General features: G+C 43.8%; 1 protein-coding gene across 1 annotated transcript in view; it reads right to left on the minus strand.

Annotated features, from left to right (window-relative positions):
- Positions 1–5,041: 5,041 nt before the first annotated feature.
- The window catches only part of Nell2 (neural EGFL like 2), a 307,008-nt gene continuing 294,155 nt past the window's right edge, over positions 5,042–17,894 (minus strand). The window contains exons 19-21 of the mRNA XM_032885482.1: positions 16,689–16,865; positions 14,769–14,993; positions 5,042–5,728 (exon numbers count right to left, since the gene is read on the minus strand). Coding sequence (XP_032741373.1) covers positions 5,678–5,728; positions 14,769–14,993; positions 16,689–16,865 — 453 coding nt within the window. The 3' untranslated portion in view covers positions 5,042–5,677. The remainder of the gene's footprint in view (positions 5,729–14,768; positions 14,994–16,688; positions 16,866–17,894) is intronic.

Raw genomic sequence — 17,894 nt, forward strand, 5'->3', positions numbered from 1 at the left:
ATACAGTGCCCAGACCCTTATCTGGCACACATAGAGGAAGTCACTTAAAGAGGCTTAATGAATATGGGTTTACATTTTTCTCCCTAGGGTCATACATCATCATACGATACATGCAAACCAACATTCCTTATCTTGAAAATAAATTTAAATTTTCTTGGTTTTCGTATTTCCCCATATTTATTCTTGTATTTTTGTTATGGAGGTATAAGATTATTTAAAAATAAACTATCGCTCCTAATTCGTACCTAGTCATACTCTTATTTCTTGCTGTTCACCAAAGAGCCAAATACCGCACGTGTTCTATTCAGGTAAGACAGCGTGCCTTAAATGCAACATTTTACATATGACAGTCACATAGGTTGCTGTCTGTCATTTGGGTGGATTTCAGAATGTCATGGAAAGCATCTATGAAAAATGACTCAGCTCAGCAGGAAGACTTCACGGCACCCTGGGAGACAGAAGGGAAGAGAGCAACAGCCAGCTCTTCAGATTATCCTGTAATGAACTCTCCAGAGCCATCAGCCCAGGCTCCCCAGCACTTCTCTTATTTAAGGATGTTTACCCGCAGAGGCGTCGGTTCCTTCTTGGAAGACACAGAATTCTAAGATGGAAATCGGCCTACCAACAATGAAAGGTGGGGATCAAACCAGGTCGCCTCCACACCATAGAAGGGACCAGTCCCCTCCACACCACAGAGGGGACCAGTCACACGGTGGCTTGTGTGTGCACAGAGGCAGGGCAGCCTCCTCCTGTCTGCAAGGATCCCTTCCTTCTCTTGGATAGGAATTTACTGTTGTGCAATCAGTGCTCTGCACTTGGAAAGGCAGAAGGAAAAAGTCTCGCTCTGAAAACAGCAGTTCCTTCTAAAGCTTATGCACTAGATCAACAAGCCTGGGACCACACGGGTGCTTGGGATCTGCGGCCCTTCAGAGGGGCCCTTAACTCGTCGATAACAGGGATCTTGGCGAGATGAGGCATTGCCAAGTGAGCTGAAGCTCATCTTTTATTCAGCACGCGTAACCTAAACTTTGTTCGACTGAATAATTTCGGTTCTCCAACAATCTATAGTATTGACTGCCGCTCTAGAGTGTTGAGGCACTGTTCATTTAGCGGGGGCGATCAAACCCATGACTCTTTGCAGCGTGGAAAGCAGAGCAAAAGGGTGGTGTGGTAGTCATTAAAAATGGGAGGAAAAGGATACCATTCGGTGTGTCACTCACTAGGCAGCCGTGCCTGAATGGCCTGCACTGTTTTTAATCTCGGGGAGAGGGAACTAACTGTGATGATAGTACGACTAGCAAGGCTTCCTTCTAAGGAGACAGGCACCTTCAGCTTCAACACACACCACTTGGTTCTCCGATTCCCGTAATGCTGGAATAGCTCAACCATGGCATCCTCTCCAATTATCACAGAGTGAGAAACAAGGCATTAACAATCTCGTTTTAAAGGGAGGATGTTCTTAAGGAACAGTTAATTATTGCTTTCAGGGCTCTGCAGATAAAACACTAATCTCCCCGGGGCCTGCTATTTATAAGTCTCCAGGGGAGTGATCGCTGCGAACGGATTTGCTGAATTAACATCCCTGAAAAGATGCTCCTGTGCTCTTGTCCTTCTTGGTATTGTGGGTTTTCGCTCATCTTGTGATCTATGGAAACACGGGCTCTACCAGCCACCAACATGCTTATAGTTCTAAGAAGACTTAAAAATGACTTAGGATACGGTATTCTAGCCTTGCTCAACATGTATAGATAACTAATTGAATATAGCCATAGATGTATAACACACACACACACACACACACACACACACACACACACACACACACACACACACGCTCAGGAGATTTCAGTAGAGAATGTCAGTTATATGTAAATGGAGAGCATGTAAAATCTTCAGCCTACTGTCTATCCTCTTGGACACTAACTTTCCTGTTTGGCAGAGTAGCATGGCAGACAAAGAGAGACATCTTACATCCAGCCAATATTTTAAATTAAATACGAGCAGATTGCCGGACGGAGGCACTTGTGGTGAACCCAGGAAATATAAAGATATTTAAAGGTACATATGCGATAAATCTCTCCCACGCCCCGGTTCTTAGACGTGCACATTTCCCGGGCTGGGCTCACGCTGGTTGCCCCACAGCAGTGCTGAGTTGGTGTGGAGAGTGGCTTCACCATCCCGGCTGTGGCAGGGTTTACTGTCTTGTCCACCTTGTAGCTTTCATTCCTGAGAAACACCTCTGTGCAATGAGCAATGAACGCCCGCGCTTCCTCTCCACACCAGCTCAACTCACGAGAGTGGTAACTCAACTTCATGGTATCAGCCTGCCTATGAGTCCCATCTTCTCGGGACTCTGGTGTATGAAGTTAAGTGTGCTATATAATGGCCCCTTAGAACCCTGAGAAAAATTTGTATATCGAAATACAGTATTTGAAGGACTTCTTGAAGGCATCCCCAACCTTCACATACTCCTCTCTTGATGTCCGAATACCTGGAAGGAGACAGAGGACAGCTAACGTGATTTTATTTAAGAGTTTAAAGGGACCACTTATAAACATGTGAGTTGAAACAGGGAAGCCAGTAAGAAATGAAGCCTTTATCTCTCAGGGACGCAGCAGCTAGTCTTACCAGCTCTCAGACAGAGGAGCAAGCATATATTTAGAACCTAAAGGGGGTTGCTGGGTAGAGAAGGCCACCTACTAAGAGATGTAGCCTTCGGCAAAATGGTAGAGCCCATCACAATGACCATCTGGTAGGAAGGCACCCAATGGGAAAAATGCAGTTTTCACCTCCTCAGATGTTACTGTAATGTGATTGGAGCTAAATGAGAATCCAGAAGAAAGAGAAGCCATGAGCACTTTATGTATGACAGTCCCCAGACTACAGAGCAGTGCCACAAAAGTAAAACTGAAGGTCCGGAGATGGACAGAGGCATCCGGCCACCTCGCCCCGACTTAGGCATGGAGTTAAATGGAAATCATCCCTGAACTCAAGCCGTATTACAGAGCAATAGTGATAAAAACTGCATGGTATTGGTACAGAGACAGACAGATAGACCAGTAGAATAGAATTGAAGACCCAGAAATAAAGCCACACACCTATGGTCACTTGATTTCTGACAAAGGAGCCAAAACCATCCAATGGAAAAAAGATAGCATTTTCAGCAAATGGTGCTGGTTCAACTGGAGGTCAGTATGTAGAAGAACACAAATTGATCCATGCTTATCACCCTGTACAAAGCTTAAGTCCAAGTAGATCAAGGACCTCCACATCAAACCAGATACACTCAAACTAATAGAAGAAAAACTAGGGAAGCATCTGGAACACATGGGCACTGGAAAAAATTTCCTGAACAAACACCAATGGCTTATGCTCTAAGATCAAGAATCGACAAATGGGATCTCATAAAACTGCAAAGCTTCTGTAAGGCAAAGGACACTGTTGTTAGGACAAAACAACAACCAACAGATAGGGAAAAGATCTTTACCAATGCTGCAACTGATAGAGGGCTTATATCTAAAATATACAAAGAACTCAAGAAGTTAGACTGCAGGGAGACAAATAACCCTATTAAAAAATGGGGTTCAGAGCTAAACAAAGAATTCACAGCTGAGGAATGCCGAATGGCTGAGAAACATCTAAAGAAATGTTCAACATCTTTAGTCATAAGGGAAATGCAAATCAAAACAACCCTGAGATTTCACCTCACACCAGTGAGAATGGCTAAGATCAAAAACTCAGGTGACAGCAAATGCTGGCGAGGATGTGGAGAAAGAGGAACACTCCTCCATTGTTGGTGGGATTGCAGACTGGTACAACCATTCTGGAAATCAGTCTGAGGTTCCTCAGAAAATTGGACATTGAACTACCTGAGGACCCAGCTATACCTCTCTTGGGCATATACCCAAAAGATGCCCCAACATATAACAAAGACACATGCTCCACTATGTTCATTGCAGCCTTATTTATAATAGCCAGAAGCTGGAAAGAACCCAGATGCCCTTCAACAGAGGAATGGATACAGAAAATGTGGTACATCTACACAATGGAATATTACTCAGCTATCAAAAACAATGACTTTATGAAATTCATAGGCAAATGGATGGAACTGGAAAATATCATCCTGAGTGAGGTAACCCAATCACAGAAAAACACACATGGTATGCACTCATTGATAAGTGAATATTAGCCCAAATGCTTGAATTACCCTAGATGCCTAGAACACATGAAACTGAAGAAGGATGACCAAAATGTGAATGCTTCACTCCTTCTTTAAAAGGGGAACAAGAATACTCTTGGGAGGGAATAGGGAGGCAAAGTTTAAAACAGAGACAGAAGGAATACCCATTCAGACATGTGGCCCATACATATACAGCCACCAAACTAGATAAGATGGATGAAGCAAAGAAGTGCAGACCGACAGGGACCGGATGTAGAGCTCTCCTGAGAGACATGGCCAGAATACAGCAAATACATAGGCGAATGCCATCATTAAACCACTGAACTGAGAACAGGACCTCCATTGAAGGAATCAGAGAAAGAACTGAAAGAGCTTGAAGGGGCTCGAGACCCCATATGAACAACAATGCCAACCAACCAGAGCTTCCAGGGACTAAGCCACTACCCAAAGACTATGCATGGATTGACCCTGGGCTCCAACCTCATAGGTAGCAATGAATAGCCTAGTAAGAGATCCAGTGGAAGGGGAAGCCCTTGGTCCTGCTAAGACTGAACCCTCAGTGAACTAGACTGTTGGGGGGAGGGCGGTAATAGGGAGAGGATGGGGAGGGAAACACCCATAGAGAAGGGGAGGGGGAGGGGTTAGGGGGATGTTGGCCTGGAAACCGGGAAGGGGAATAACAATTGAAATGTAAATAAAAAATACTCAAGTTAACAAAGATAAAAAAAAAAAAAGAAATCATTCTTCAACATGGAAATAACACAGTAAGTGTTGGTCATTAGCAAAGCTAAACTTCAGTTTGCCTTTTAAAGCATATACAAAATGCGGGACACACTCAAGAAGACACGGACTCGCATGGCATAAGGTAAGAGAAATAGTTATTTTATTTTGCACAAGAACGAGCTTCTACTGAACAAATTCAAACCAAATAACATTAAGTGCGGTAAACGAGGAAATGGGGGTGGGGTGACTTCTCCGGTTAGAAAATGTTACATAACCATGCCTGTGCAGTATTTTATCATTACAATAGCTTGTTTCAGGGTTCGGAGTGCACTGTACAGATGTGTCAGCTTCTTGGATTCTGAAAATATAGCTCACTCACTGCCTTGCATTCCACGGCTTCAGTGAGGAACCTCGCTGGTTCAGGAAGAGTCTGAGCTAGGACATGTCCTGTGCCTGCGGAGGGAGAGAGGGAGAGGCTTCCCCAGAGCGGATGGGCTCAGGCTTCTTCTCCAGGGCTGGGGATGTCAAGGCCTGTGATTCACAGCCGTTCCTCCACAAGGTGATCCCAGGAACAGTAAAGGCGGAACTGCCATCTGGTTTCCTCAGTGATGTTCCTCAAAGCTCTACAGATCCGTAATCGCCATCAGTCTGCCCAGCCATTGACACAGTTGCATTTGGCTGGCCGCACATCACTTTTTTTTTCTTTTTTGTTTTTTGGTCTTTTTAAATGAGAAATCATTCTTTGAACAGGTATCTCCCATGAGGCAGTTAACTTCACAGCTCCTGAAGGCACTGTGGGTCCACTGAGCAGCACACATGGCCGTTCTAGAGAAAAGAGCAGAGAGGAGAGAGAGTCGGGGGTGAGTTCCCAAACCGTTCACAGATTCTCACGCTTACGGACTATGGTTAGCACCTATATGCAGCTGCACCCAGTGTGTGGCCATCTTTGCAGCCCTGAAAGATGAACTGTCCTTACGACGATTACTATAGTCTACCATCAGGCTCACTGACGTGATTGGCTCACTGACGTCTCGCTTATGTTTCTTTGTTTATTCACAGATATGCATTGAGTAGACTTAGATGAGTAATGCAGACCCACTCGCTGACCACACGACCATGCTTACAGTTTATCAGGAAGAAGATAGCAAGTACCGGAAATAAGTAATAAAAAGTATGGAAAATGCTAGAAATGTGTTTGGAGAAAATGCTTGTGTATCCTTAGAATCGACATGTTCTCATACCAGTCTTCAGTGTAAAGGCGTTTGGAGATGGGGCATTTGAGAACGTGAATTAGGGTATGAATCCAAGTACTTAGGAGGTGTATGCAGAAGGGTCAGGAGTTCAGGGTCAGCCTTAGCTACTTGGTATATAGCAAGAAAAAGGCCAGTCTGGGTTTTATGTAAGATACTGGGACAGCAGGCAGGGTAGGAAAACAGATTCATTCTCCCTCCCTCCCTCCCTCCCTCCCTCCCTCCCTCCTTTCCTCTCTCTCCCTCCCTCCCTCTCTCCTTCCCGCCTTCCCTCTCTCTATCTCCCTCCTTCCTTCCCTCCCTCCCTCCTTCCTTGCCATCGGGTGAGGAGACAATAATAAGCCATCAGGAAGAGGCATTATGGCTTGTCAGACTCTAGTTCTCCTGGCACCTTGATCTTGGACTTTGGAAAGGATTTTCTCAGTCCCTGAAGCTACGGAGAATCCATTTCTGCCATCTAAGGTGTCCAGCTTAGGGCACCCTGTTTCAGCGTCATGAAATAAGAGGAGATAATAATAGTATTGGTGAGATCCACCAGAGAGCTCTCCGAGGCTGGTATCGGGGTAGACCTGGAGAGGTGACAGTCAAGGCAACGAAAACCCTGAAGACTCTGGTGGCAAAGGTGGACTTGACTCATGTGGGCTGCGTGAGGGGCTCTGTGTGAGGGGCTCTGCGTGAGGGGCTCTGCGTGAGGGGCTCTGCGTGAGGGGCTCTGCGTGAGGCTCTGCGGTGATGCGGACATGCACCAAATCCTGGAAAACCGCACCAGATAAAAAAGAGTGACAACACTGGTCTGAGTGGGAGATTAAGCTGAGGACGCTTATGGGCCAGTGTGAGATTGAAGTGGCAAGGGCGGGGAAGCAGGGAAGAAACAGATGTGCAAAGCAACTTAGTACAGCATCAAAGCAGTAGAGCCACACAGAGGTACAGCCACCTCCTCTTTGGTTCCTCATCTGTCTCCTTGTCTATCTAATGGTGGAACTCAGGACAGTGCGTTCTGTCGGACATCTTACCACGTGTCCTAAACAAATTTCCCAATTTCGCCCTGTTACTGTCACAGAGGAAGCACCACTGACATTCATACTTTTTTAATACAGAAACTGCATCTTAAACTCCTGTCCAAAATCACAGTTAATAAGTGACAGAACTGGGATCAAGGCAGGTTAATCTGGGTCTAATGCTCAGCTCTTTTTCAGGTTTTCTCTCAGAGAATGGCTTTAGGAGTGGGAAGGGTATTATACCTGACAACATCAAAACTGTTATAGACAGTCTCCTCAGAAGGTTTCTTACTATCCTAGCCTTTGCAGACCCATTCAAATGAGGAAGCAAGCCAGCCTCCATCGAAGCAGAGGGCCACCGTGAAAGCTAGCCCTTGTCCTTGACTGGGTAAATACCCAGAGTTCTTGTTCTGGCCCCAAGGTACAGTGTCATCCTCTCTTGGCCCAGCTGTGCCACATACAGCTTGAACATTATGCTCAGAGGCAGAAGTTTTCTATCCATAATCTTGTTGCTAGGATACACATCAGTTTCTCAACCTGTATGGCTTTGAAACAAAAGGTGGAGAAACTGTGGCAGCATCTCTCATGGTTGCAAGTGGCATCAGGAATCTGAGGAAAAAGCCATTACTGTTGCCCCCATGCATTCCAGAAAGGACGCATTTTCCAAGAGCCTCTTGGCATGTTTTCTTAGTCCCCATTTGTATGTTACCCTGCTGTAGGTAAAAGCACTACAAACTGTACAATTGTTTCACAACTGAGAAAGCATTTGGTTCATACTTTAAAACTTAATGAAAATCACATGGGATTCTGGATTCAGCAATGGCAGAATTTATTCTACAAATTAAAATCTGTGACATTTAAAAAAAACCATAAAGGTTACTGGAAGCCATGATGACTGGCAAGCAGGCACTGGGTCAGGATTCAACCTTAAAACAATAGGAATGTACCCTGTGATTCGCTTTTGCTTGGGACTTACTCCATAGTCTGTCAGCCACACAAGACTGTACCTCAGGTAGAAGTCTGGAGAAGTCAGAAGACAGCTTGGGAGCTAGGAGATGGGTTTGAGACTGAGGGGGAAATATTTAGACTCTCACAGGAGAATGAAGGAAGCAGAGAGCCTCAGCTGGGGTGTCGGAGTGAGATGAGGAGACGTTTGGGAGGATGAGAAGCACTGTTCAAAATCTGTGCCTGACTGAGTCACAAAGGACAGATAACTCAAAACTCACACCCAAAGTCTCAAAGGACAATGGTGACGGATGAAATACTACCTCAACCTTAGAAAATTCACACTCAACCTAAAATGATATTGGAAAAGATCCACATAAGAGGCAAAGAGCCAAGCTCCCACAAGTGTGAGGCGATTGGCCATTACCTGACTACCTGCTAGAACAAAGGGTTTTCAGAGGATTCCAATAGACTTGGCATCTATACAACATAATCCACATAAAACCCTACATACTGTAACACTCACAGAGTATATCACAAGAGAACAGGCCAGTTCTAATGAGGAGAGAAGCAATAGGTGGCAATGATTCCAAGATGACTCAGAAGTAAGTCTCTAATGAAGACTAAATGTACCATTGTGAGGCCCAGTCTCAGACAGACAGACAGACAGACAGACAGACCAGGATATATGGACATGTGGCAAGGATCGGAGAAACTAAAATATAAAGAATTGTGTGGAAATTCCGGAGTGAAAGGAGTGATGTCTGAAGTAAAGAATTCACTAGCTAGATTGAGCAGGTTAGCGATGGCAGGAGCCAGTAGCTGAAGAGAGCACAGTAGAAATGACCCATGTAGAAAAGAGAAAGACTGCATCAAACAGAGCTTTACGCCAGGGCCGCGGAGCCATCTCAGCAGAGCGTAACTGGAATCCTAGAAGACTAGGAAGGAGGGACAGGAATGTGAAAATCTCCGCACACGTGCGTGCGTGTGTGCGTGCGTGCGCGTGCACACACAACCCGCATGCATGCACATCCCTAGAAACACCATGAGCAAACTGCTATGATGGGGTGTTATGGAGGAGACACGAGCAGGGGAGAGACACACTACATACAAAAGAACCAAAGTTCAGATGATAGAATGATCATTTCAATCAGAAATGATAGAAACACAGAAACAATGAACACACCCTGCAAATGGTTGGAGCGAATCCGTCGTCCTGAACATTATATCCACTAACATAGCTTTCAGAAATATTTTCAGATAGATGCAAGTGGAGACAGTTTCTTTCTGTAGGTCTACAATAGAGACTTTCCTCTACTGACAGTAGAGAAGAGACACAGGGAGTTATTCAGATTATAGCAGAATGGAATGACCGGGAGGAGCCAGGCGTAGACTGCCCCACGTAAGAGGAGATAGAGAGCAGCAGAAATGGTAAGAATGTAAAAAAATATAAGAATACTGTTTTATTCCTCTACTTTTCTTAAAAATATGGATGATTAGATAAAAGCAAGGGTATAGAATTATAAGAAGAGTGTCGGCAGGCATATCGTATATGATCAGTGTGTACAAATAGGCTCATGATAAGTTATATACTTACAACATTTCTATATTTCAATGACTAGTATTCTGCTAAGTAATGCAGTGAATTGATATATATTAAAATCTCTAGAACAATAGGTAATATCAATTGTAGCTTAAAATAGAGGAAGAAAGTTTTTATTGCATTTACTGGTCATGTGGGAAGGCACACATGGGCCATGGTGTGCACATACTGGCCGGAGGACATCTGTTGATAACGGGCTCTCTGTTTTCACTATGTGGGTCCCAAGATTACTTCAGACTTGGTGGCAAGTACCTTTGTATATTAAGCAATCTTGCTGCCCCCATCCCAAAGTAAAATAAAATTCAAAACGTTAATAAAATGAAAGGCAGGAATGGACCAACAGGAAACTAAGTAATAGATGGATCAATGACAAAAGGAGTTGTTTCCCATTCTTGTCAAAGAATGGCCCTGAATGTGTAGGGACTAAAGGCCCATTGTCTTAACTAATTAAAATTTTACTCTGAATTTTAAACCAGGGGTTAGGATATAGTGCTATAGTAAAGTACACATGGGAGGCTTGGATTTGATCTCTGGCATATAAAATATATTCATGTATATATCATCTATCCATCTATCCACCTATCATCTATCTATCTATCTATCTATCTATCTATCTATCTATCTATCTATCTATCTATCTATCTATCCATCCATCCATCCATCCATCCATCCATCCATCCATCCATCCATCCATCCATCCATCTATCTATCTATCTATCTATCTATCTATCTATCTATCTATCTATCTATCTTACTTGTCTGTCTGTCTATCTATAATTTGTAGTTTTAGAAACAAAGTTACACTGTGTACCCCAGGGCAGTCTCAAGTCACACTCTTCTTACCTTCCTGACTGCTGGTATCATACTTTGTGACTACCAACATCAGACAAAATTGACTTCAAGTCAACAATGAATATCTACAAGAATACATGCTTGGTTCAACAAAAACCATCAAAGTGCATGTATTCTGTGATTCCATCCATGATGGAACATGAACAAATTGTGAAGAAATAGCATTGAGATTGACAACAGGAAATAGATAGTACTTGAAAGTGGACAAAAAGATAGCATTGGATACGTTATCCATTCTGTTTTATCAAACTCACAAAATTATATGCCTGACTGTGGACTTCATCAGAATATATATTTTCTTAATCAACATTAAAATAAAAGGCTCACTGAAATACAGCAACAGTAACCATATGTGATTTGGAACGGCTTCAACGAGGAACAGCGGTGTTACTACCCAGCACGGTGAACTTCCTTGAGACCTTGCTGCTCCTTTTCATGGTCATCGCTGAGTAGCCACTGACGGCGCTTTCATGCTGAACTCAATGCTGAGGGCATCCTACTGTGTGCAGAGTTGGCTCACATCACAGAGCGTGTCTTAGGTTAGAGTGTAGAGACGCTGGCTGGGGTGCTGCGTGACGAATGTGCTTTGCTCATGGACATCTACCGTGCACAAGAGCAACAACGTTGGCTATTTCTGTCAGCCTTGGACATTGTTATGGAAAGGATGATTTATGAGAGTTTAAATTATTTAAACATTGAATGATTTCTTCTCTTATGTTAATAGCTGTGACTTTTAGAGAACTCTACTCGTTCTGATTTATTTGTGGGGCAGTGTTTTCTTATTAGTTTGCATATATTTCTCATCTATCAAAAATTCAAATGCACACCACATTGTAACAAACTCCATCAACAGACCTCTACAAATCTGGGTGTGTCTGCGAGATTTACTTCTTGTCTGTCAAATGCTAATGTAGAGGCTCGCTTTCACTCTTTCCAGTTCTCAGTTTCTGTTTGATGAAAGTAATGTTTAGAACGTCAGTAACTTCGGTCTTAAAACCAGCACTCAGTTATTTGGCCTCCTTAGGCACCTGGGTAAAGGGCCCTTTTCCCAATCCAAACATCTCTGCTCAGTGAAGATCTGTTTACAGTGAAGCTCTGTAATCAGACTCTCTGGAATCATACAACTTTTTGACTGTAAGATTTAGGAAAAGGTACATTTCCAATTCCCACAGAGGATGCCTCTTGGATCTTTAGAAGAGTAAATCTGATCATAATTCCAGAAAGATAAAAGAAGGAGGGAGGTGAGACAGTTCAGTGGGTTAGAGTTATTGCCGTGCAACCATGAGCACCCAAGTTCAAATCCCCATGACCACATAAGAAGCAGGACTTGGCCACATCCACCTATAACTCAGCATGCTGTGTGTGCCAGGGTAGAGACAGGAGGATTCTGGGGGCTTGCTGCCCGTCAGCCTAGCTCCATGTTCAGTGTAAGACCCTGTCTCAAGAGAACACGGCAGAGAGTGATGGAGCAGAACACCCAGGCTCCTCCTTAGCCTCTGCTCTTGCACAAGGGCACAGGCATGCACACCTGCATGTGTGTGCATGTAACATACACACGTGCATATAACACATACACAACAGTTTAGAAGGCAGGAGGGAATGCATTAATGCTTCTCTCTAGTCATCTCTACTGCCCAGCTCTATCTTACTAAGGGGATCCTGGTTCCTCCGTAGGTCAGTGGCTCACAAGCTGTCTGGTTTCTTGCCTCCGTACGGACTTCCTGTCTCCCTCACAGCTATAGAAAGTGAACTTATTTCTGGCATGATCGTATCAATGCCCTTCTGCAGCACAACAACCAAGATTTATTGCTTACTCACTCTGAAAGCGCTGAGCGACCTGTGAATTTTTTTCTATGTGAATCTTCTCCGTTAATTCTTACAGCAACCGTTCAGTGGTGTAGTTCAAAAGTGTTTCCATTTTTGGAGGAGTTGAGTCCAAAAGAAGGCAGGTGCCCCCTGTCACATATCAACATCGTTCCGAGGCAGTCTGACTTCTCAGACTGCAGGGCAGCTTTGTCCCACACGACATTCTGTAGTGGTGGAAATGTTCTCTGCATGCGTCGAGAATGTGCCTGAATTAGCAGAGTGCTTGTCTGGCATGCATGATGCTGGGATGTGTGCCCAACGCTACCAAGGCCAGGTGTGGTGGCGCATGGCAGTCAGTGAGAGGGAGAGGCAGAAGAACCAGAAGATTAAGGCCATTCTCTCCACTACAAATCAAGTTTGATAACAGCTGGAGATACGAGAGACCCTGATTCTGAGGAAAAAATATCACTGTCCACATATGTCATCTAATACTGCAGTCAGCAGCCACAGGAGGCTGCTGGGCAATGAAAAACTGGATAGTGTAGCAAGGATCTGAACCGTAAAGTCTTTATTCAATTAAAGACCCCACAATATAACTCAAGACAGACAATGAGCTAGTACTACAGATGTGCTTCCGGGAATGACTGAATCTACAGGCCACACCCCTAGAATAAGCACAAGCCCCACATCAATTTTAAGCCTTTTGCTTATTGAGTAGATATTATAGAAGTGCTAATTAAATGGAGCCCATCATCGTTGTTAGTTTCTATTAAGTAGAATAAAGAGCTCTAAGCAGGGGAGATGAGGGGAACGGTCAGAACCAGTGCTCAGAAAACACTTCACTGTGAACTGTGCTTCTTCCAGTGCTCTGTCCAAAGCTTCATTTACATGAACTTCAGTTTTAAAACAACCCATTAAATAATACAAGTGGATAACTTGGATACATTTGGTAAAAATGAACATAATCTTACAAGGCACATTTACTGATAAGGCAGGTGGCATCACGCAGTAATTTCTAAGAATCAATACTTACCAAAGAAAATAGGAATTCAACATCAGAACAACCCTTTTGGAAGACATTCTTATCAAGAGACAAGAGTGCAGGGTCATTTACAGGGCACTGGGTGACAGGAAATAACCCTTAAAAGCACGGTTGTTTCCTGCAGAGCTCTACTTGACGTGACCTTTATCCCACTCCCAGTTAGATATTTTTGTTGTCCGTGTGCAGAACATTATTGTAACAATTCAAAGGAGTAAGAGGACTCATTGTGATTTGGTAGTTAGATGCCAAAAAAAAAAAAAATCTATTGGACACCAGTGCTTGATAGCATGCACTCCTATCAAATACAAAACCACACAGCATATGCATTATTAGTAACCTGCATTAGAAACGCTCTTCAAATTTGCTGGTGCACGTGTGGAAAGATGGGAAAACGTCCACTCAAAATCTTGACTGACAAATTGCATTCATTGGAGGAGCTAGGGATGTGGATTCAAAGAAGGTATAGTGGACGTTGCAAAGTTTCAGGTGTTTTGGGTTTCTTTGTCCTATTACATCCAGCCCTTCTGGTGAGAAATTATATGAGGAGAAGATGCACGAGAGTGTTCTGTGGATAACAAAGGCTCACGGAAAAGCCAGAGCCGACAAGGACCAGAGGTGCTGAGCGGATTCTGATGTCCTCTCTGACTTTTTAATTGTCTTTAATACCGCTGCTTTTGTTGTAGCGTCAATCTCCAAGTTACGACTTGGAAGCACAGAGTGACAACACTAGGTCCTGTTTTGTAGGGATATCAATCAAGTCACTCTTGAACCCAGTCACGGTGAGCCCATGCCGCCTACTCTGTATGTATTGCAGGCAGTTACTGAAGTAAGTGCTATAATGCTGTTTTCCCACGAGAATAAAGTGTAAAATCTTTATAATGATTTCACCAACTGTAGGAATAAAATATGATAAGCATCAGACCCTAAGTTCTTCAATTTGGTGTAACTGACCACAACAGCCGCAAAACACACCCATTTTTGCAAGATTGATTTTCACTTTAGAAAACGTAATGTATCTACTTTGTCAATATATTTTATGGAACTCATAAAAGGACTAGATAAAAATCAATGGAATAATATTGTCTTCCATTATAAAAAGAGTGATGAGGATGGCATGGCTCGCCACACTAGGACCCTGAGTTGTTACTGCGCATGCTGGCGGCAGCACATACAGGCTCCTTTACCCGGAAGACCTATCTCTGATTTACAAGGCAGTCAGAGAGGTACTAACAAAGCTGACCTTCCACCTCTGCTCACAGGATGCATACACAAGCTGTGAGCGGCTCCCTGTCACCCAGGGGGAGCAGCATCTCCAGGGCATGGGCTCACCTGACAGGGGAGTGCTCACTCCTGCACCCGAGAGCCTTACCTTGCACTGGCAGAGGGTGCACTCCGTGCCGTGCTTGATCCAGGAAGACCCAGTGAAGCGAACCACGTTCATCTCGTCCAGGCAGGTTTTGGTGATGTCATTGCGGATGGTGTCAGCCTGACAAGGATCGGTGACACAGCGTGGGCAGCACTCGTTCTCAGGAAGGACACTAAATTCACACTCTACCTCTGGGCAAGCCAGGGGCCAGCAGTCAACTTCTCCTTGCTGTGAGGGAAAGAGGTGACAGGAATGAACCAGAGAGAGGACAGGTAAGGAGGAAGGACAGGATTGAGAGTTTTATACTTAGAGGTCCAAAGCCCGTGCATCTTCAGAGAGCCTACGGAAGCCCCACAGGATGATACAAACAGAATTTGGCAGTTTCCTTGCTAAGGTATATGTTTTTTCAGAGAAAGGGCTTTGATCACACCACCCCAACAAATCAACATAAAATCAGACAACACAAAATTTGATTTCCCTCTCGTTTTATCTCACATGGGAAACTGGGAACTGGACCTTTATAAAAACAACAGTTCCCACCTGTTGTCTACTTTTCTTCTCAGTTTTTAATCTCAAGGTTGCAGGGATGAAGGCAGCCTTGGGGTGCAGAAACTGACTTTGTTCTCCTGATTGATTTCTGGTTGAAAGGACAGAACGGCAGCCACGCAAAAGTGGGGTCCTACAATACTGGCACACAAACAGGAAGGGGCCTGGCCATGGCTTCCAATGTGTCTTTCCTGGACACTTTAATACAAAGACACATGCAGCATCTGTCCCTTTTCCTTTACACACTCAGGAACGAGCAAAAAATGTAGTCAACTGGAAAAAGGTGGCGATGCTTTTTTTGTCTCTAAATCTTTTCTCCTTTAGTCATCATTTCCGGGAAAAGTTTCACACACAGGGGCAAACATCCGATTCTAATGTATTCATCGTGCAGCTATGGAGTGTGGGACTGAAGAACATAGGGACCATGAGCAGTGCAGACAGGAACAGGATTTAGCAAGAAGGGGTGATTTCTCTTTTCCGTTTTATAACACATGCATGGTAGATGTGTGTATGCATGTTTGAGGATTTTTTTGGCATGTGTGTGAATGTGTGTGTGGAGATGCCATTCATGTCTAGAGGCTTAAGACTGACGGCACACATTAGCCTTGCTTGACCGTCCACCTCGCTCACCGAGGCAGAGTCCTCAGAGCCAGACTCATCAGTAGGATGCCCTGGGTCCTCTGCCTCTGCCTGCCACTGCTGGAGTGACTGGAGGCCATCATGCCTACTTGGTGTTTACTTAGGCATCTGAACCATGTTCCTCACTTTAACCATTAGACCCATTCTCCACTTCCGATATGTTATCTTTGTTTTGTTTTAGGCGTGAGGAATTAACAGAGACTGGTTAACAAGTTTACTTGGGGAAAGAGTGATGTTTTTCATGAATACACAGTTCATAATTATCTTTAAGCACAGGATGGATGGAATAAAAGGCACAGTAGACTTTTCTTAGCTTAGGCTAAGGAGTACTTCAAGGGGTATGGCCCTCAGAAAAGGATACACAGTGTGGACCACTCCAGCTCTCCAGAGCACTGGTTCTTGACCTTTCTAGTGCTACAACCCTTTAACACAGTTCCTCTTATTGTAGTGACCCCCAACTATAAAATCACTTCATTGCTACTTCATAACTAACTTTGCTACTGTTATGAATCATAATGTAAATATTTGATATGCAGGATATCAGATATGTAACCCCATAAATGACTTGTTTGACCTCCAACGGGGTCACGACCCACAGGTTGAGAACCACGGCTCCAGAGGCTGCCCTTGTGTTTCTCTCTCTGACTGCTTACCCAGGCTCTGTGGCTGTAGCTGTCAGCATTCTAGCCAGCCGCGTGCTGCTGGTGGGTGGAAGGGATGCTTTCCTGTTTAACTTACCAAGCAGCGGCACTGACGGCAATCCTGGACCCAGGTGTCACCGCTGTTGTACACGGTTTCCCCGTTTTGATGCAGGCACTGGCTGCTGAGCCTTGGGTCGCACTCAGGGCAGCAGGAGAGGTCAACTGTGGGGTTTTCGCAGTCACAGACCATCCGTCGACACATAACAAATCCAGTCTGCGGTAAAAGGGGAACGGGGTGTTACCGCTCAGCTCGGCTTCTCGGGGTGCCACAGCACGCACAGGATGTGAGAGCGACCCCATCTACTCGGCTAATAAAGTGTCATTGAAATCCCACTTTGAAACAGAGGTGCGCCCAAGGCCGGGAGACTTCTCATTTCCTTTTCATTCTACTTCTACTTCTTAAATGACTTGACCAAAAGAAAACTTCTGGAAACTGACTAGTGTATGGTAATGGTCATCATGTCGTCCACAGTTATATTAAGCATATTATGATATTCAACTTCATTATACATATGTATACATGTATAAAATGAACTTGATATTTATATTTTTATATTTAAAAATTATCAAATATTTATATATTTGACTATTATATGGCAATTTGGTTACTAATGACATTTTGTTTTTTGGTGTATTAAAGCACGATGTGTCATTATACTGCTTTGTAGCTAGTTAATAAACCTCACAAATGGCCAAGTTTCTGGAATAATTAGGCATTATGCTTTTTTATACAAATATCAATTTCATTCATAGTAGTTGACTATTTTGTCCATAAGACTATTCATTTAACTGTAATTGATGTACTGATCATTAACTAGGTTAACACAAAGAACGCGTGCCTAACATAACATTTATCCAGAAAGAGATGTTCCACTCGGGTGAAGGCTTATCTATTCTGATTCCTTTATTCTTTCATTCAAATAGGATATTATGACTAAGAAAAAATTAACACAGTAATAGAATGTTATTAATGTAGATAAATACATTGTGATAAATGGTACATTGTTCGGTAATAAATGCACATTGTTCAGTAACAAAAAGAAAAATAGATACACGACTGTGGGAAAATGTATCAGGCAGAAAGAAGCTGGGCACAAAGGCCATGCCCTGTCTGGTTCCACTTATTTGAGGCTCTAGAAAATAAGAACTTAATTCTAGTTGTTACTTACCTGGAAGCAGAGTTGGCCTGGCTGGCAGGGGGTAGGAGGGGGGACTATCTAGGAAGGACAAAGATGTTTTGTTT

This window comes from Rattus rattus, chromosome 1 (genome assembly GCF_011064425.1).
Source record: "Rattus rattus isolate New Zealand chromosome 1, Rrattus_CSIRO_v1, whole genome shotgun sequence".
In the NCBI taxonomy this organism is placed as follows: Eukaryota; Metazoa; Chordata; class Mammalia; order Rodentia; family Muridae; genus Rattus; species Rattus rattus.